The following is a 20,312-nucleotide window of genomic DNA, read 5'->3' as shown; positions in this document are numbered from 1 at the left end:
GGGTGTAAACGGGTCGGGTAAGGGTTGAAATACAGTGCCCGAACCCAACCCAACATTTAGCGCGGGTCAGGTTGGGTTGGGGCAGATTTTAAAATATGCTGCCCAAACCCAACCCAATGTCATACTATTTTGGGTCGGGTCTGGGTTGGGTTGGTTTGGGTCTTGGGTCAACCCAACCTCATAGGCGCCAAAAGGCCCCAACTTGACTGTTGGACGCGTCATAGCCGGGTCGCAGGCTGTCCCAATTAGGAAATAGTTTGCCCGAACCCGACCCGGCAATTTTACAATTCAGGTTGGGTTGGGTTTGGGTCATGTGATTTTCTTCAAGAATGTGCCCAAACCCAACCCAAAACCCGACGGGTCTCTGGTTGGTTTTGGGTCGGCCCGACCCATTTAAACCCTGACAGAGACCTTAAGAAGAGCTGATCAGATAGAAGCTAACACTTGATCCCATTATCCTAGACCAAACTGTCAAAGACAAACAGATCAAACATTTCAATACCGCTCAAAGAGCAAGGGAAACTATTGGTAAGTGATTTGTGTTCCACAACAGCTAACAGTGTGAACAAAAAGCAGCAGCTGATGAAACATTGTTCTATTTCAGACAATTTTGCATCACTACTTTGCTATTTTCCCAAAGCCAAGTGAGAAGTCACTTAGTTCTAAAGACCAATCCATCCTGTCATCAGGTATTATCTTTTCTCAATGCATCTTCATCTCAACCTAAAGTAGAGAGCGGCTTTGCTCCTGCTCTTAGGTAAATTCAATTAGTCAAGATCTTTATTCCTCCTAATCAAGCAGGTGTGATTAGTTAAGCTACATACTCTGATTTGAATATATTCTTAGTTTTTTATGTGGTAGAGTGGAAGAAGCCCCTTCTGCCCTTGGACTCTTTTTTCAAAGGGATTTGTACCCAATCAATGAGTTTTTTGCAGTTGAAAATCCCCAGGGGCGGGAGCTTGCGCTCAGTTTTTTTTGTTTTTGTATTTCTTTTTCATTATTTTTTTGTATCAAACCAAGGGGTCCAAATACTCCAATAAATTGGAGCAGGGGCAAGAAAATTCCCCTCTACCAGATCAGGCATCCAGGATGGGGCTTACATGTTTTTTTCCGTCCCTTCCATCTGCCTGACATAGTATACAGACACGCAGGCTCAAGGCATCTGTACACTTGAGGATTGGGGTGTCCTTATGTGCTATGTAAACCGCCATGGCGTTCATCTGAGCTCAGGCTCTCATTCAATCAGATGGTATAGTCTCTCCTGCTGATAGGAATAAATATGAAGCTTGAGATGGTGCAAGTATATGTAAATGGGTGGGAGTATTCCTCCCAAGTGTCAAGACTTCATTTTCTGGATGAATTGGGAATATCTTCTATCCTCAAGACTGTGAAGTATCAATGTTGGAGCGGAGTCCCTCTGGTCCTCAAGAATTTGCAGCCTTAATTTCCAGAAGGAATACTCCCGGCCCTCAAGAAGGTACATTCTTGATGGCAAAGAGGAGTCCTCCCAGAGGTCAAGACTGTATTGTCTGCATGACTGAGAGGAATACTCTCAGACATTAAGACTGTGCAGTCTTGAAGGCCAAGAGGAATACCTCTGCTTGTCAATACTGTGCATCTTGTTCTCCGGAAGGAATCCTCCCAGCTGTTGCTGTATAGTCTCAATGACTGAGAATATTCCTCTCAGCCATTGAGGCTGTGCCATCTTGATTAAAAGAAGAAATCCCTCCAGCCGTTGAGAAGGTGAGGTTTTGATGGCTGAGAGGATTCATCTCAGCTGTTTAGACTGTGCATTCTTGGTGAATGAGAAGATTCCTCTCAGTCATTGAGACAATAAAGTCTTGACCACCGGGAGGAATCAATCTTCTTGGCCACTGATACTGTACTGTCTCTGGGACCAGGATGAATTCACACCGGGAAAGAAGGAACCACTTATGGATTGAATCTACCAGTTCAATCATTGCCCATATGCTGGCATGTACCTGCCGGCCAGCACGGTTAACCACCAGCAGATAGCGGTGTGAGAAATAAGGATGGTTAGCTGGTGAAGAATGTCCGCTGACCACCTTCTTCAAGAATATTGATGTCTGGGCTGTGTGATTGTCGGTAACTCGGCTCCGCACTGCTACTTTCTGCTAGCCTTCAGCGCTCCTCTACCGAGCCTGATCTATAGCGTAATAATCCACAAGTGAATAAAGCTCCGCACTTTGTAAGCGCCAGAATCTGCAGTAACTCTCTAATAAGAATAAGAACACAGATAATCTCTCAATAACTCTTGTACATCCGTAGTTGTAAGTACAATGATGATTGAAATTTGTAACAATTTGATAGGATAAAGATAATAGGATGATGAAAAAGATAGGAGAAAACCCTGAGCCACCCCCGTCCTTCCCTCCACGCATGTCACCGTTCCCACCCAATCCCGCACACCTGACACTTTCCCGCACTAGTCCTCCAGCTCCGCCCGCTATCCCGCTCGTCACTCTCCCAGACTCCGCTCCTCTCCAACGCTTGTCCTCCCACCGTCCTCTGTCTAGCCCCCGTCAGTCGTTCTCTCGCCACCGCCTTCACCCCGGTTCCACCCGCTGGTAGAACCCGCTCTGGCTGTCATGGCTCACCCGCTGACGCGCCGCTGCTACCAGTCCACGTGTGTAGTCCCGCCGCAGTCCAGCCCTGTCTTTTTCCGCTCCAATCCGAATACCCGATCCAAAATCCGCAATCCGCAATCGGCAATCCGTGCATTCCAATCCGCGCGTGACTTTCCGTAAGCTTTCCTAGCGTGCTTTCCTGACCTCATCCTCAGTGCTTATGTCACCGGAATGCACTCTGCCTGAGCGGCTTTGTGCATTCCCCGCTCGCGCTATCCCCGCGTGGACATTCTACCGCGCTCGCCTATATAAATCACCACATCCGCCCCAGTTTTGAAGTCCTGCCCCCAGGATCTTCCCACCCATTCGTCCGCTCCCACACTCGTCACACATACCCATACAACATCATCCTCCTTTCCCACACATCTCCTCCCGTTCAGTATGGTAGCTTGCGATCGCTGCACTCGACTCGGACTACCCTGCGTCTACTCCCGCGCTGGTCGTGCGTGTAACAACTGTAGAGATTCGAAACGCCGCTGCTCCGCCTTCACTCCCAAATCCGACAGCTCCCGCAGAAACCGCAAATCGCAAAACCATCCACCACCGTCTGGATCCCGAAGCTCTCGCGCGGAACGTTCCCCGTCTGTTATCTCGGTCAGTTCCCGCACCAAGTCGCCCTCTGCACACGGTGAAGACCTTATGACGCCGCCACCCAATTGTGCCGACTGCTTGAGTGCCAAGGAATACGTCCAACAAGCCCAGGTGTGGGCCCGTAAACACGGTGTCAACAGACCTTTAGTCGACGAGCGTCTCAAACGTCCTCAAGAACCCGCATCAACCCCTCCCGCTGGACCTTCCTCGGCTCCCAGGCCTTCTCCCACTACTGGTTCGAAGCGCCCCTTGGCGGATTCTACGGATCGGTCCTCAAAGCGTCCATGTCCAGCCGGTCCGCCGGCTCTAGACCTTGCAGCCTGTTTTTCCGCTCGTCCGCGTGACCCAACTCCGATCGTCCTTTCTCCAGAGCCCTCGTTTCCCCAGGCTCCCGGTAGGTAATCTTTCCGCTTCTGCTTGTCGCGTCCCCGCTAACCATTTTTTTCCGCTCCAGCCACCCCAGCAAAGGACACCGAGATGGCACCTGAAGACCCGTCCCATACCCCTTCCGGCTCACCGCCCAGTTCCCCGCAGTCCGTTCCGCACGCCAAGACCCCGCAAGCCAGAACCGCCCGCGCCGCCTCGATCCACACATTGGAGTCCACAGACCCGCCTTCTCCGCCGGCCAATACCACTCCAAAGGCACCTCGACTCCTTGCCCCGCCTGCCGCTACTGTTTGAGCCGCGTCTTGTGACTCTCCGGCTCCGTGCCCTCGAGCCTCGTTGGTACCTACCCATCTACCGCCGCCTGCCGAGCCTGACGCAGACACTGAAGCCGGGTTGCTAAATTGCCAACTCGCGGAAATCTCCCGCGACCTACGCGAAACCTTCCCCAACAACCCCCTCTGGGAGCAAGCCGTGTTCCCCGCCGCCGCCGTACTCGACTTCGTAGGCGCCTTCCGCAATATGTACCGCGCCCTGCTTCACATCTCTGCGATAACGCCCGCACAACGCCGCCGTAGGTATGCATTCTTCCTCATTGGCATCAACCAGCTCGTCGAATGACTTGAGCTAGCCATTGTCGTTCCCGCCGACGAACGTACTCCCCGAGCTTGACAGAACATGGAGGAAGCGCTACGGAACGAACCGCACCCCGCACAACCTACCACCGTGGACTATGACGCTCCTATCCCTGCAGAGCGCGTTCGTACGGAGCGTACCCGCCGCTCCTCTGGCTCCCGACTTCCCTAGCTTCCCTTTTTCCGCTTCCTCTTTTCCTTCTCTGTTGTTGTCTCCCCCCTTGTATATAGTCCTATCCTGCGGAAACAATGCTCGAAATACACGCGCATCCTGAGCTCCGCACCCAGATAATTTCCACCTAGAGGGAGAAAACTGCTGAGAATCCACGGCAAAGTGAGCAAAAAGGTCCACCATCCCGAAAAAAAAAAATTATAAGTGCCTGGACCGCCCCAGAATGAGAACCACTTTAGTCCCCGCACTACGTTTTCCATTTTTATCCTTCTTTTTTTTTTTTTTTTTTTTTTTTATCCACCACCCTTTTACCGTAACACAATCCAGAAAGAAACCGCAATCCACAAGGAAAAAATTCCGCAAGGTACCTGGTCCGCCCCAGAAGGATTTTTCCGCACAAAAATCCCCGTACCCCGCACCTAGAAATACAGATAGACAACAAGCCAGTGAAACGTATGACAAAACTGAAACCAAACTCTATAAGATAACAAACATTATGGGGTGGCTATGTAACCTGGCTGTAGACCAGATAGCGCACCCCCTCACCAATGATCACTTGTGGCTTTTGCCTGCCACGGCTTTCCCCGCCCCAGCCTTTTTACCGCTGTCCCCAGCGGTCCGCAAACGCCGACTCCGTCGCAATGGCGGATGTGCCTGATCCGCACCGTCCTCTTCCAACACCGCTTCCAAACCAGAATCCTTGTTGCTACATGCCGCATCCGTGTCCTCCGCACCATCTGAGCTCACTGAAGACAAGACTTCCTCAGGGACCCGAATCTCCTCCTCAGAATCATCAGATTCCGCGGTCTGGTCAAAATCCGTAGAACCCCGTGCATAAAACCGCTTGACATGTGTCGCCGCCGCCCGCCGCTTCAGACGCGTCCCGTCCAGTTCCTCCAGCTCACAACTTCCACCAGGAAATTGCGACACAATGCAATAAGGACCATTCCATCGGTTAGCAAACAGCTTACCCCACTGAGACTCAAGGCTACAATTTTAAAGGAGAACCAATTCCCCCTTGCGGAGAGAATCCCGCAAGCAATGAGAACACCGACGGTCCCAATACCGGACCCCCTTAGCACGACTCTCCTTAAGGCGCGTCGCCGCCTTTGCGATAACTGAATCCCGCCGCAACAGCTGGTCCAATCGCGACAAAAGCAAGTCGTCCGCCGATTTAACTTTCCACCAGTCTACCGCCAGATACGTGAACATCTCTATATCTACCGGCAAGCCGGCTGACACCTGAACAAAATTTTGTACGGCAAATACCCCGTCGTCCGCTTAGTGGAAATCCGATTGGCAAACAAAACAGCGGGTAGATACTGCTGCCACTTCTTACCGTCCTCGCCACACAGTTTCACCAGAGCGCTCTTGATTGGCTGATGGCCACGCTCAATCATTCCCGCACCTTCTGGGTAGTACTCCGTCACTTTACCAAACTTAGCGCCACACAACTCCACCAATTTCCGCAAGCCGCCACAAAATTCCGCACCGCCGTCCACTGTGATAAGTCGCACACTCCCGAACCGCGCAAACCAGTCCTCTTCCAAAAACTGCTTGACTTTCGCCGCCGTAAGATTAAACAGAGGTCGCGCCTCCACCCAGCCGGAAAGATCATCTCGCGCTACGATCAGGTACTTGAATTTCCCTGCCTTAATGTGCACTGCATCCATAGATATCCTACTGAATAGCGTGTCTGTTTCCGTAGGCTTCCCGATCTCTTTAGGCAGAGGCTGACTACGCCTCTGGCATTGCTCGCAACTCCGCACACTCCTTGTAACCCCCGGCCACCAAAACCGCGACTGCACTCGCCATCTAGTTTCCGCTTCGCCTTGATGACCCAGCTCCTCGTGCAAACTCCGCAGGACAGCTTCCTGATTGATGCACCGTGTCACTACCACCAAGTGCACCGGTGCGCTCCGACGCCATAGTTGACCCTCATTCACGAAGAAGTTCGCCGCTTTACGCTTGATCCAGCGCTGAACTGTCGGCCCAATTCCCGCAGGATAGCGAAGAGTCGTCAGGAACACCACCAAGTACTCGTACCTCGGCGTCTGAGTCACTGGCAAGCCTCCGCCCCCCTTCACGGCCGCATCCTTCGCCATTCGCACATCAAGAATCCGCCGCTCCACGTCCAGCTGTTCCGCCAACGCAAATCAATCCTCATCGTCAACCAGGGGAATGCGGGAAAGCGCGTCCGGCAACGTGAACGCCTTGCCCGACACGTGCACCACTTCGAAAGAAAACAGCTGCAAGAATGCCACCCACCACGTCATAGGGGCATTAGGCAACGATAGACAGTTGATCATCCGCACCAACACCTCTGCATCGACCAGTAATTCAAAATAGACGCCCCACAGTATGTGTTGCAATCTCCGCACGATTTTTGCCACTCTGCACAGCTCCAACTTTGGCTGAGAATACCGCGACTCCACATTGGTAAACGTCACCGATTCATACAGCACGGGCCAATACTTCCCGTCCTCTTCCTGGGTGAGTACTCCGCCCTCACCAAACTCACTTGAGTCCACTGCCAAACGAATTCCCCCGCTATTGTAGTCGAGTTCCTTTAACAAGATCTTTCGGCCTACTATGTCCTTCAGCATTGCGAACGCCTCATCACACTCTTGGGTCCAGTTCCACTCCGCATTCTTACGTGTCAATCTCCGCATTGGACTCGCAATTCCCGCAAACCTCTTGATAAACATGCGCACAAAACTACATAACCCAAGGAACTGCAGGATATGAGACGCCGTGCGTGGTTTTGGCCAGTCCAGTATCTTGTTCTGCTTAGGTTCTGCGACCCGCCGTCCGTCTTTAGACACCTCGTGCCCTAGGACCTCCAGCACCGGTACACAAACCGCAAACTTCTTTCCTGACACCGTAAGACCCGCTTCCTCGATCCGAAACAAAACCCGCTCCAGAGCCACCGCGTATTCCCAGATAAACCGACGAATATTAGGATTCTCCGCCAAGGTCGCTCCGCTGTAGTCACTCCTCGGGCCTTTCACGGCCGCATCGTTGATAAATATCTGCGCCGTATGAGGTAACTCATCCTGAAGGATCCAGGACATCTGCGCCTGATACACCGCCACCAAATTAGTAGCCCCCTGCGGAAGCCGAGTAAGCTGCAAGCGCCCCAATTGCATCTCAAACGCCGTCAGCGGCCTTGACTCCGTATGCAATTCCCGCTGGTCATATCCGCCCTTTACGTCCACCAGACCGTAGCAAACCCGCCCCGCCACAGTGTCAATGAACTCCTCTATGCGTGGCGGCAACCCAGCGTCCCGTATAGTGACCGAATTAAGCCGTTGCAAGTCGTGCACGATCCGCAGACTCTTCTTGTCCTGCTTAATTACCGCAAAGATCGGACTAGAGTAGCTGGAGCATGATTTCTCATACAACCCCGTCCGCAACCGTTCCCGCACCAGCTCCGTCATCTCTCCCCAAATCGCCGCTGGTATAGGGATGGGCCGTATCTGCCATGGCTCGTGCGGAACCGTGGGTATTCGATAAGGATCCCCAATACTCCGCTTGAGTAAGCCCCAATCTTCCGGTCCGAATGACAACACCTTTTCCTGCAACGTGATGGCTTCGGCCAATAAGTGGAACTCCTCCTCGTGGAGCCATTCCGGTGGCCCAAAGTTGAGACTGGCCATCCGTTCCGCCGTAATCCGCTTCGTCGGTTCAAACCTTGGCGGGACCCGGTGCAGAGGTGTCTTGAACGGATCCCGGCTCCACTTGATCTCCCTCAATGGCGGGTTGAGCTCCTGCGGCATCGCCACATTCCGCAGCCGCACCTTCTTTGCCACTGGTTTATACCTTCCCCCGTTGACTCGGCCCATTCTTGCTTCACCGTTGCCGCCGATCGTCCTGGCTACAATCAAACCCCTGTGTGGACGTCTCATTTCGCTCACGACCGTGGCACAATGGTAGGGTTTCATAGAAAGCCGACTCGGAAGTGCATACTTGGGAGGACTTACTTGTACACTGCTCGCCTCTGCCGCGCAGTTCCCGATTTCCGCACCAATTTTTCCGCTCTCGTCCATTCCCGCTTTCCACTTGTCACTTGTCCCTGTCGCAGAGTAACGGCTCACCACAGTGGCGCTGTGGTAGTGCTTTGATCCTTCCACACTCAGAGATGCACACAATGGAAAGCTCACTTTGGTATTAAACTGCCTCGCCGTGCCTTTGCCAATACTCTCCCGCTTCTTAAATGTCAACCGTCCAGGCTGAGTGAAAGCTTCCTCCGCCCGGATAGCTCGGCCAACAACTAAAAATTCTCCGCGGGAGGCTCCGCACAGTGATGCAGTGCCCCATCGCCCACCTCCGTCACCCAATCTCCGCTTTGAGGCTGGCAGATGATTGTCTTGTACTGCTTCCTGTGAGTCCCTTCCACCCGCATCACTTCCTCTTGCCTTGCGGGACAGAAACGCAGCTGCGCTCAAAAGGCAAAGAGCACCGGTCAACCAAGGATGATCTCGTGAGACCTAGTCACCAAGAACAATAACTTCTTGACCATTCTCGCCACTTCCACGGTCTCCGCCTCCGCTACCCCGTCAACTTCACAAGTAAACCCACCCATTGTGCGGATTTTTATGTGAGTCTTCCGCAGCACCAAGTTAGCCTCCGACGCCAAATCCGCCAGGAGAATGTTGATCATGTACCCCGTGTCGATCATAGCCCATTTTGTGATGTTTCCTACCCTCATACTCACGTATCCCAATGGGCAGGACACGGCTGTAGATGGTAGAACGGGAATTGAGTCCAGCGAGTGTCCAATCTCCGCACACTTGACCTCCGCAGTTTCCGCATTAGTGGTGACAGCCGTTGCCGCTGGCTTCCTTTCACCTGACGCCTCTTTCAACACGCTGATCATCTCATCCGCCATCACCGGGGAAATTGCCGCCAGCTCCCTCAAGGTAAGGGCTACCGTGGTTTCCGCGCCCATTGCTCGCCGTGCAACTTCTGCTGCCTTTTCTTGTTGCCCCCCGCCACCGGAGCTACCGGAAGCTGCTTGACCGGCTCCAGTCTGGCTCTAGGAGCGGGAACGGGATCCAAATCCATCTTCTCCAAACGCTCCCCTAAGAAGACTTCCCCCGTTTGCACGCACTTCACACTGCTGGCCACTGCCGGCGGCTTCCACACCATGCCCTTGACCATCCCAATATTCACTTTCCCTTCCACCTCTTTTCCCTTCGCCAAAGGTTGCCCGGCCCGCACCACGTCCCTCGGAACCGGTCCATCCACTGGCGTACGATCCGGCCAAAAGAAAGCGCGCCCCCACAAGGAAACTTTTCCCGCAGCCCAATCCGTTTTGAAGTACTCGCACTGATTCCGCATATGGCCAGTTTCCTTGCAGTAGTCGCACACCGGAGGCCCTCGCCTCCACGGCGGCATCCCGCCAGCCTGCGGAGCACCGTCCGTTTGAGGAGCCGCGGGAGCGGCTGCTGGTGACACGACCGCCTGTTGTTCCTTTGGTTGCTTGTGCGCCGCTTTCTGCATGAACAGCTTCAATTCTTTCAGCGTATCCGCCAGGTCACTCACGTCTTTGACCGTCACCGGCGCCTGCGGAGCCGGTTCCGCCTTCACAACTGCATCTCCTTGGCTGTTGTTCATGAGCTCCAACACTTTGAGTTCCACCTTGACAGCGGAGCGCAGCTCCTTCATGCTGGGCAGCAGTTTCGGCCCACCTAGCCGTGGTTTGACTATCAGTCCTTGCTCGTTAAGTCCCCAAAGCACCTTCTCAGTGAAGGTCCGGTCGAATCCCTTCAAGAAAATCCGCTTCGTCGTACCCATATTGGCCGTCGTGATCTTGTTCCGCTCCAGATACCGCAGAACCTGGTCGAAACTGGTAATGTAGGACACATACTCCGCTCTTGTCCGCACACCGCCCTGTTCCGCACGCTCCAAAGCCACTTTCTCCAAGTCACTCTCCCGATACCTGGGTCCGCGATCTTCCCACCTCTCAAGTATCTCCTCCTTGAGCTTGGTCCAATCCTTACTCTTGAACCCCTTCATGTCCTCCACTTCCCGCAAGTCCTCGCCTTCTGGAAAGAAGTTGACCACCTGGTACGCTTTATCCGCATCCGTCAGACCTTCTTGCAGAGCCGCTCTTTCGAACCGGTCGATAAAACGCTCCACCTCCGCCTCTGAAAACTTAAGGTGCGGATAATCCCTGGGCTGTATCTTTGCTCCGCTTGGTGCAGGAGCCGCAGGTCATTGTCCACCCAGCGCTTCTTCCATGGTCTCTTCTTCTGTCTCCTCTGGTCGAACTCCGTAAGTTCCGCTCGTCGTTCCTCCCACTGACACCGCTGGTCAATCGTTCAGGGTGCTCCGCTGGTACAACTGTCGCCTCCTCGCCGCGATTGACTGATTAGGTGAAAACTGACTCCGTGCCGACGAAAAAAATATCTGTCCTAGTCTCGGTCCTCCCGCTGATCCCAACCACGATTGTCTTTTGGCTGGTCTTGAAGAAGAACCTTCTCTGTTTTCCGCAATTACCGTGTCTCCGCTGTCCGAGCCTCCTGATCCAATCTGAGATTCTTCGTCACCTAGAGTAAAGAATTCGCCTTCCAAAGGGTTCATTCAACGTTTCCGTGCAAGTCTAGTTCCCGAGTATCCGATAACGACACAAAGTTGGGTTCCCGGCCAGACCCCCACTTGTGAGAAATAAGGATGGTTAGCTGGTGAAGAATGTCCGCTGACCGCCTTCTTCAAGAATATTGATGTCCAGGCTGTGTGATTGTCGGTAACTCGGCTCCGCACTGCTACTTTCCGCTAGCCTTCAGCGCTCCTCTACCAAGCCTGATCTATAGCGTAATAATCCGCCAGTGAATAAAGCTCCGCACTTTGTAAGCGCCAGAATCTGCAGTAAATCTCTAATAAGAATAAGAACACAGATAATCTCTCAATAACTCTTGTACGTCCGTAGTTGTAAGTACAATGATGATTGAAATTCGTAACAATTCGATAGGATAAAGATAGGAGAAAACCCTGAGCCACCCCCGTCCTTCCCTCCATGCATGTCACCGTTCCCACCCAATCCCGCACACCTGACACTTTCCCGCACTAGTCCTCCAGCTCCGCCCACTCTCCCAGACTCCGCTCCTCTCTGACTCTTGTCCTCCCACCGTCCTCTGTCTAGCCCCCGTCAGTTGTTCTCTTGCCACCGCCTTCACCCTGGTTCCACCTGGTGGAACCCGCTCTGGCTGTCATGGCTCACCCACTGACGCGCCGCTGCTACCAGTCCACGTGTGTAGTCCCGCCGCAGTCCAGCCCTGTCTTTTTCCGCTCCAATCCAAATACCCAATCCAAAATCCGCAATCCGCAATCCGCAATCCGTGCATTCCAATCTGCGCGTGACTTTCTGTAAGCTTTCCCAGCGTGCTTTCCTGACCTCATCCTCAGTGCTTATGTCACCGGAATGCACTCTGCCTGGGCGGCTTTGTGCATTCCCCGCGTGGACATTCTACCGCGCTCGCCTATATAAATCACCACAGCGGGTACCTGTGACAGGTTTGTAACTTTGCTTTGCCCAGATCCAGCGGGTATCCATTTGCCAACTCTATGCTGATATTACCATGTACGCGCGTACATCTGGGTGACAAGCAGGTGCGCGTCCAGGTTCTGGGATTCTGGGTAAAATTTAACGGATACCAGGTATTCAGAGTTTGAACCCACACATGCCCACACCTGCCCCCAGATTCCTTCTGGTTGTCAAGGTTGTGCAACTCCAGCCAACCTTGGCGACCAGAAGGGAATCCTTTTGGTTTCAGAGGCTGTATAGAATCTGTGAACTGAAGGGTTTCTTCTGGTCGCCAAGGTTGTATCACCTCTGCAACCAGAGGGGATTCCTTCTGTTCGCCGCGGCTATATCACCTCTGCGACCAGAAGAGATTCATTCTGGTCCTCCGGGCTGTACAACCTTGTCAACCAGAAGGATACCCTCTTGTTTTCAGGGGTTAAAAGACCTTGGCCACAAGCAGGAAGCCCTCCAGGTTGTTGAGGACATTTATCCTTCCCAACCAGAGGGAATACCTTCTGGTCAAAGAGGCTGTTATTTACTCTCTGACCAGAAGAAACCCTTCTTTTAAAAGAGATTATAAAGCCACACCAACCGGAAGGGATTATTTTCGGTTGTTGAGTTGAAGGACAAGACACGGGTATCTGCGCAGTTACCTTCCTAGGCCGCCAGGTACCCGCCAACGGGTGCAGGCGTGGGTGCGGGTGCAAGTGCGGATGTTGGGATTCAGAACTTCAGCCAAAAGAGGTGGCGGGTACCTGCACCTGCATGGGTACATGGCACTGCAAAAAAAACTTGGTCAACTGCTTGCAGTTGACATGCAGGATACTCAAGCCAAGCTGCCATTGTAACTCCACCTGAATGCACAAGTGTCTTTGTTGGCACAGTCACTGTGCAAGGTGTACAGTGACTGTGCATTGAAGCTTGGGTTGAGTCAAACCTTGAGTAAGGCTGGTGTAACACCACAAGCTTCCTCAGAGTTACCCCATGTCAACTGCTCACAGTTGACACAGTTTTTTTTGCAGTGTGGGTGCAAAGTGGCCAGCTCTAGTACCCAACACCCCTTGGCGACTACCTATCAATAAATTGGCTCAAGCCTGCATTGACATATTCTACTTGATAATATTGGGATGCACAATTTTCTGCATTTCATATCAAAAGCTCTGCAGAGGAAATAAAGCTCGTTTCTAATGTTTTTTTGCTAGTATTTTTGAGCCTGAGTGAAAATATTAGGAAATTGGGGAAATATGTTTTGTACAGAAAAATTGAATTTGGAAATTATTAGCCTGTTTTGCTACACTTCAACATAAATTCAACATGATTTATTGTTGAGTTTGCACTTAACAAAATCTGATTTCATTGAAAGTTTGGAAAAGAGTTCCCCTTAAATCATGAGAAGTTTTTATAAAACATTGCATTGACTCCTGAATCAATTTCAACACTATTACCAAAAGTTTTTGATTTTTTTCTTACACACATTCAGAACCATTTCCTAATGCACATCTGACTGACATGCAACCAAAACTCACATAAAATTCAGCTCTGGCACTCTCTGGAGAGTGGGAACATATCTCCCCTGGTGATTGCAACCAAGTTGAGATCTTGCTAGGTTAACCACATTTCTAGTGAAGGCTGGGATGCCTTTGTGAGCTGTTGGCCTGAATGTCAGGACTCAGAAAAGCACATCTACTCGACCACACTCAGTTTACTCTCAACCCAAGAAAATGTGCTGAGGCACTTGTCATTTCATTTGTATTTATCCAAATATTTATCTTGCAGATTTCTGCACAGATGCTCGTGACCAACGTGATCCATGCAACCTTCTGTCTTCCACAGACCAGCCAGAACTCGTGGGCAGTGGCACAGTTTCTACTCTCATCAATCAGCATCAATCCCATCCAAGTCAATACATGAGAGGACAGAAGCAGAGGCAAATGCTGGAGTTGTGTGACTCCGGCGGAGTCCAGTCACGTTGAGGACAGGTGTCTGGTTGTCAGTAGGAAACCGGTACATGCGTAAAACAATTGACCGCAGTTTTCCGACCGAGGATGGGGCTTACATAAAGTGGTTAAGTCCATATCTAGGCGCGGAGCTCGGTGGTATGTGCATACTTTACCGCACTACATAGCAAGGCACTAGTCCGGCTCGTTCGTTCCAGACTCCCGGCGGCCTTCCTCCCACTGCCCAGTCTTGCTTCATCTTGGAGACTGTTGCCGCTTGCGCTTAAGATCGACATTCCGGTGGTTGGAGGCTTGAACTTACTTGGCCATATCTCCATCGCCATCCACCCCATCCGAACTATTCTTTGCACGCCCCCCAGCCCAGAAAGTGCCAAGACCGCCAGCCAAGAGGATAAACAAACACACAGCCCTCCAGCCGATAGCCAGCACCGGAAAGCCAGACTCAGCAGGCCGACTCCGAACTTCCTTCGCAGTCCCTTATTTATTTTCTCTTTCACACCCGCCACGCCTTCCTCGAACTGCTGATCCTCCATCCCCAGGGACCAACCCATCTTAACCAACCTGATCCCCATCAATTACCAATGAAGTCCTTCCCATCCTCATCTTGATCCCCAGCCAGTCAAGTCTTCCAATTCTCAAACCCATTAAATAACCACATAAAGAATAAACTATCACCATACATAAAGGAAAGCGTCTTTGAAAGATCTTCCTCAGTACCCCATCCTAATCCGAATCGAGACAAGATCACGCTATAAAGTATCCGGTTAAATAAATAGAACATATATTTTCATCACTCATAAATAATTAAGCACATATAATCTTCGATTCGCCTCCACCTCAGCTTTCACTTTCAACAGTATTCCAAAGCACTGTTGATATTGCAATGGTCAACATCACCTCCGGTCCAGGTCTGTCACCTTTTGCCGTATCCACGTCTCTTGCCTACTCTCAGGTGACACCGTGTCTCGCGACTAGCCAATAACATAACGGTGAACTAACTTTGATCCTGTTTTCTTTCTTCTCCTTGTCCTGTGTAGTTGGTGAGATCATAGCCACACCCGCAGATGGCACTCCGCCGGTCACTTACAATCCAGGCGATCTGGCGTGGATGCTGATGGCGAGCGCGCTGGTGATGATTGTTAGTCTTTACTTTCCACCCTTTCGAAAATGGACGATGCTCGGGACATAGAAGAGCACTTAACTAACTGTGCTATGTTTGTCACTCGATCCTTATCACTTGAGATGACTCCTGGGCTGGGATTCTTCTACTCAGGTCTCCTCAGACGGAAAAACGCCCTGTCGATGATCTTCATGTCCATGGCCGTCTATGGCGTCGTCTCCTTCCAATGGTTCTTCTGGGGATACAGTCTCTCCTTCGCCCCGAATGCTTCTGCCTTTATCGGCACTCTGGCTAACTTCGGCTTCATGGATGTCGATCTGCAGCCGTCAATCGGGGGTCCTAAGGTACGAATATATCCATATTTTTTCAATCATGTCTATCTATCGTGACACTGCAACAAGTTGTGCTAATTCGCACAGCGTAACTTATTTGTTGTTCCTGCTTATCAACCAGATCCCAGCCCTAGGATACGCAATTTATCAAATGATGTTCGCAGCTGTAAGTCGAATTCGCCTCTGCCCGCGATGTCCATCAATATTCATACTTTCGAAAAAACTTTTGCTGTAACAGATCACTCCCATGATTGCCCTCGGCGCTATTGCCGAACGAGGGCGGATCGCCCCTGCCTTAGTGTTTACCTTTGTCTGGTCTACCCTTGTCTATGATCCTATTGCAGTCAGTGCTATTTTTTTCCGAGAACACACCTTGCCAATTGCGTCCTATTGAACTTGCGCTCCGTCTAATGACAGTGCTGGACCTGGAACCCAAACGGATGGACCGCCAAGATGGGAACGCTTGATTTCGCCGGCGGAGGCCCTGTCCACATGAGCTCTGGAACCGCCGCTCTCGCTTACAGCATCTGGCTCGGAAAAAGACGGGGCTACGGAACTGAGAAACTTGCGTACAGGCCTCACAACGTATCACATGTTGTCCTAGGAACTGCTCTCTTGTGGTTTGGATGGTGAGAAGCTTATTGTCCTGGAGACTTGTTACGATTCTCCACATTGATTATGGCCTGGTTTGTGGTTTCAGGTTTGGTTTTAATGGTGGATCGGCCCTGGCTGCTAACTTGCGAGCATTCCAGGCTATCATGGTCACAAATACGGCCTCTGCGGTTGGAGGGCTGACTTGGTTGCTGCTAGATTACTATCAAGAGCGCAAATGGTCTCCGGTCGGATTCTGCTCAGGAGCAATCGCGGGCTTAGTTGGGGTTACCCCTGCCTCTGGTTACATCGGAACGCCTGCAAGTGTTGCCATTGGAGTGATCACCGCGGTGGTTTGCAATTACTCAACCAAACTGAAAATCCTGCTAGGATGCGATGATGCACTTGGTGAGTTATCCGCTCGACTCAGCTGATCGCTTCCCAAGCCATGTTCTCCTGTGCCCACAGATTTACTGAACAAAGCTCTCTTCCTCCTTATCTAGATATCTTTGCCTCTCACGGAATCGGAGGTTTCGTCGGCTCGATATTGACCGGGATCTTTGCCGATAATCGGGTTGCTGCATTTGACGGGACAACTGCGATTCCAGGTGGATGGATTAACCATCATTACATGCAAATCCTCTATCAACTCGGAAGCTCGTGCGCCATCATGGCATACGCCTTTGTGGCCACTCTGATTATCCTTATCGTCATGAACTACATCCCTGGACTCTCCCTACGTGCTACCCCTGAGGCCGAGGTGATTGGAATTGATGAACATGAGCTTGGAGAATGGTCAGTAGATCCTTTGATATACGCTCTTGTTCATGAAGCTGATTTGTATTTCTATTACACAAAAATAGTGCTTACGATTATGCTCTCCTGGAAAGAGACCTCGAGAATCTTGATTATCACGATGAGCTCCTGAAAGCCACCCGAGAAACGGGTGGAGGATCGGCTGAATCTCACAATAGCTCGATGATGATGGCTCAGCGACAATCACCGGAAGTAGAACGAGTCGACGTGCCAGCATCCAACCCAAATTTTAAAATTTAGCAAGACCCTGTATCATTATGAATTTGAGACATTCAGCAAGCCACTGTCCGTCGTGAATCTGAGGAACCAAAAAAAAAAAAAAGAAAGAAAGAAAGAAAACAACTCGCATTTTTAACCACCTCTCATTTCCTTTTGTCATGCTTGTATCCCAAGTCATCGATATCTGTCATATCTCCTGCCACAGCTTCTCTCCCCTCATATCTCGCCTCCGGTCTTATTTAATTTTCTAGAAACTCTGGATTTGTTCTTCTTTTCCTCTCGATCTGTCCTCGGCTACATACTTCCCTTCCCAATGTTGATCTCCGACATCTTTTTCATCTTTTGTCCCGATCTCTTGTCCCCTCTTCCTCGCACACCTCCTTTGCCGCTCTATTTAATGTAAACACTCTTTGTACTCTCGCCCCGTTGTTTGTTGTTGTGATCGTCGTTTTCTTTTCTTTGGTTCATGTACGTATCATTTGTATGTTCATGCGTTCTCATCAAATTATTTTCTCCTTGGCTCATGTCCCTCTCACATGATTCATCCGGAAAAAAAAAGTAGGATGTGAGATGGAGATGCAGCTTTCTTCTTTCCTCTTCCCGCTATTCTCTTTGCAATTGTCAATGGAACACCACTAAAAAGCTTAGAAATTATCTAATCTGTGTCTACACAAAACCCCATCCATTTTACCGCGGGTGTTTTTTCTGCTCGTTTCTGCTCGATGTAGCCACAACTGGATTGTCATCACCGCCATCGCTGTATTAAGCGAACTCAGGGACGGTACAGAGCTTAATGTTTTCGGTCACCTCGCTGTGGATGGGAGCAGGTCATCTCTGACTCAACCCCCTCGAGTCCTTAATAATTTCCTTCCTCTCTGAAAGCACCCGGAGAATTCACAGAGCTGCAGAAAATACAGGGTCTGCCCAAGCAAGCTCACTAACAGCCAACCTTTGATGTTCCAGACAATCAGTCCCAAAAGCTGCCTTTGAAGCCTTTGAATTTTGTTCTTCGGGTTTGAACTTTGACTGAATATGTACATACCCCAAGATTTTAGAGAAAGATTTCTTTGGAATTTAGGTTAGTCCAACACTGCTAGCTATGTCAGGCTATGTCCTCACGCTTATCCGAGATGATTGATGCGAGTCGGGATTCATCGAGGTCGAAAAGGACGTTGCCTGTTTGGATGGCAGATCGTCTAGGATCATCATCATCGCGTCAACCAATCCTCCGGAAGAGCTTGAGCCGGTCTGCCAATTGAATCACTGCATAGTCTGCTGGGCTCTGTGAGGCCGTTGGGATATGTTCATCGCACTTGATGTAGCACAACACATAGGCTCTGCCAGGCCAGCCAACATGAATCCGATTCCCGATGTCGATTCCCAAATCTGGCTCTCAGTCAGAGCGAGCGGCTTTTACCGGTTTGAACTGTTCCTTGTTTTGGGGAGTGTCTGGACAGCGTCTTGGCCCACCCCTCTGTTCGCTCGTTGCCGTCTCGATCCCAAATTCCCCGGATGAAGCAACGTCTGAGCGACCAGAAAGCTCCGAAGATGCCCAACGCGGTTCAAAACCATACATAGCCCCGTCCTGTGGTTCTCAACCATCCGCTGGGCGCATGTGCCGTGTTGGAGGGGATGAAAAGTATGTGTTATAGGAGCAGCAAATAGGTATTAGGTAAGCATAGATGGCTTAGCGCATGTCCCACGCTAAGTCCATACTCCAGTCTGCCCTGCTTGCACTGCCGACTTTTAACCCATCGCACTGCCCATCCCATCCCAGGACTTCAAAACCCCCAGCTCACACCCACCCCTCCCAGGACACATACATACCAATCATCCCAATCATCATCACCATCCAATCCCATCCATCTCCAACACATCCCAATTGAACATCAGCCATCATGTCTGCCAACGATTACTACAAGTTGAGTCATCAACCTTTCTTCCTGGCCCCACCACGACTGCTGACCCCTTTATACTCGTCTTTTTACAACACAATCAATCTGAATTAACCCTTACAGCAAAGGTCCTCAACAGCCCCAGTAAGCTTCTTCTAGTTCTTCTCTCGACTGGCTTCAGCATTGAGTAGTGCGCTGACTAATCCTGACTCATTGACCCAATAGATACGGCCAACCGCAACAGCAAGGAGGATACTACCCGCCACCAGGTGGAGCACCCCAAGGCTACCCCGCGCAACAACAACCGTATGGATACCCTCAGCAACAACCTGCTGTGAGCCCATTTCTCAACGCTTTCCCAGGTCCTCATTCTTTATCATGTCGCACGCGCTGACCTAAGCTAAACTTGGCTCCAACCCGTCGATATTCAGGTCTACGTCCAGCAACCTCCGGCGAAGAAAAGCGGTGGCGGCGGTACCGGGTGTCTAGCCTGTCTCGCTGGTGCCTGTCTCTGGTAAGCCCTTCCTTCAAAACAAATTTCGTTTTGACGAACACGCCCCGCGTATATCCCGTGGATTCAGACTCCAAGGCTAACGTGCTGTTTTGGCTTTGGGTGTAGTTGCTGTGCCGAAGAGGCCCTATGTGACTGTCTATTCTGAGGAACTTGGAGATTGTTGCAGCAGGCTCGATTCGATGTACCAACTCCAGCTCTGAGGGACGCTTCAACGAACCCAACTTCTTCTCTTCCTCCGTCGAAAGACTCAGAATCATACACCATTTCTGTAACTATCCTCGTCACGCGCCTTGTGTGTTTTACTTCAACCCATCTCCTCTTCATTCTTAACGTAGCCAAACACCTTCAAATCAAGCTTTTATCGAAACCCTCAAAAAAGAGTCATTCCACCACTTTCAAAGATACTTGATTAACATTAGCTAATAATTCCCTGGTCACTGTTAATGCTCTCTTCGGATGGTTACTGACTACAAACGTTTACAAAAAAAGCATCCTCTTACTAATCCTACTCCCTTGATCGTTTTCTCCTTGTTTCTCTCTGTCTTGCTTGATGGCCAATTTGAATCACTGAATTAATCCTCAACCCTCGCGTTTAATTTCACTCACTCCTGCCCCCCAGATCATGGCCGCATTTATCTTGATTGAGTTTGGGCCGTATAGAAGTCCTCCAGCTGCAATATGGTCGTGTATCCCAGTTAAGGGATCGCTTCCCTTGTCTGAGAGTCCCCAGCTCACCTGTAGGCTGGAGTTGAGAAATAATACATCGCTGGTGAGCTGCTTTTGGACTTCAAAAATAAATACACGTGGTATCTGGTAAGCCTCAGTAACAAATCAGAAGGGCAGCAACAGTGGTGTCTCATGCTCTCGACAGGCCATGCACAAGTGGAGCGCATCGCGCCAGGAGCGACT

General features: G+C 50.9%; 2 protein-coding genes across 2 annotated transcripts; both read left to right on the top strand.

The window, feature by feature from the left end:
- Positions 1-14,799: 14,799 nt before the first annotated feature.
- Positions 14,800-17,015, top strand: PtA15_4A292 (uncharacterized protein; the record flags this gene model as incomplete). Its single annotated transcript, XM_053168161.1, has 9 exons — positions 14,800-14,824; positions 14,954-15,054; positions 15,159-15,380; positions 15,490-15,534; positions 15,607-15,711; positions 15,786-15,997; positions 16,069-16,367; positions 16,463-16,754; positions 16,823-17,015. The coding sequence occupies 9 exons, from the start codon at positions 14,800-14,802 to the stop codon at positions 17,013-17,015; spliced, it is 1,494 nt and encodes a 497-aa protein (XP_053019398.1).
- A 1,349-nt stretch (positions 17,016-18,364) lies between these two features.
- Positions 18,365-19,548, top strand: PtA15_4A291 (uncharacterized protein; the record flags this gene model as incomplete). The annotated part of the gene is made up of 5 exons (XM_053168160.1): positions 18,365-18,633; positions 19,013-19,033; positions 19,115-19,223; positions 19,321-19,403; positions 19,509-19,548. 5 exons carry the CDS (start codon positions 18,365-18,367, stop codon positions 19,546-19,548), a joined length of 522 nt encoding a protein of 173 aa, XP_053019397.1.
- Positions 19,549-20,312: the final 764 nt, after the last annotated feature.

The sequence above is a fragment of the Puccinia triticina genome, chromosome 4A (assembly GCF_026914185.1).
Source record: "Puccinia triticina chromosome 4A, complete sequence".
Classification (NCBI taxonomy): Eukaryota; Fungi; Basidiomycota; class Pucciniomycetes; order Pucciniales; family Pucciniaceae; genus Puccinia; species Puccinia triticina.
The sequence above is the reverse complement of the archived record's forward strand: the minus strand, read 5'-3'. Positions and strand labels throughout refer to the sequence as shown.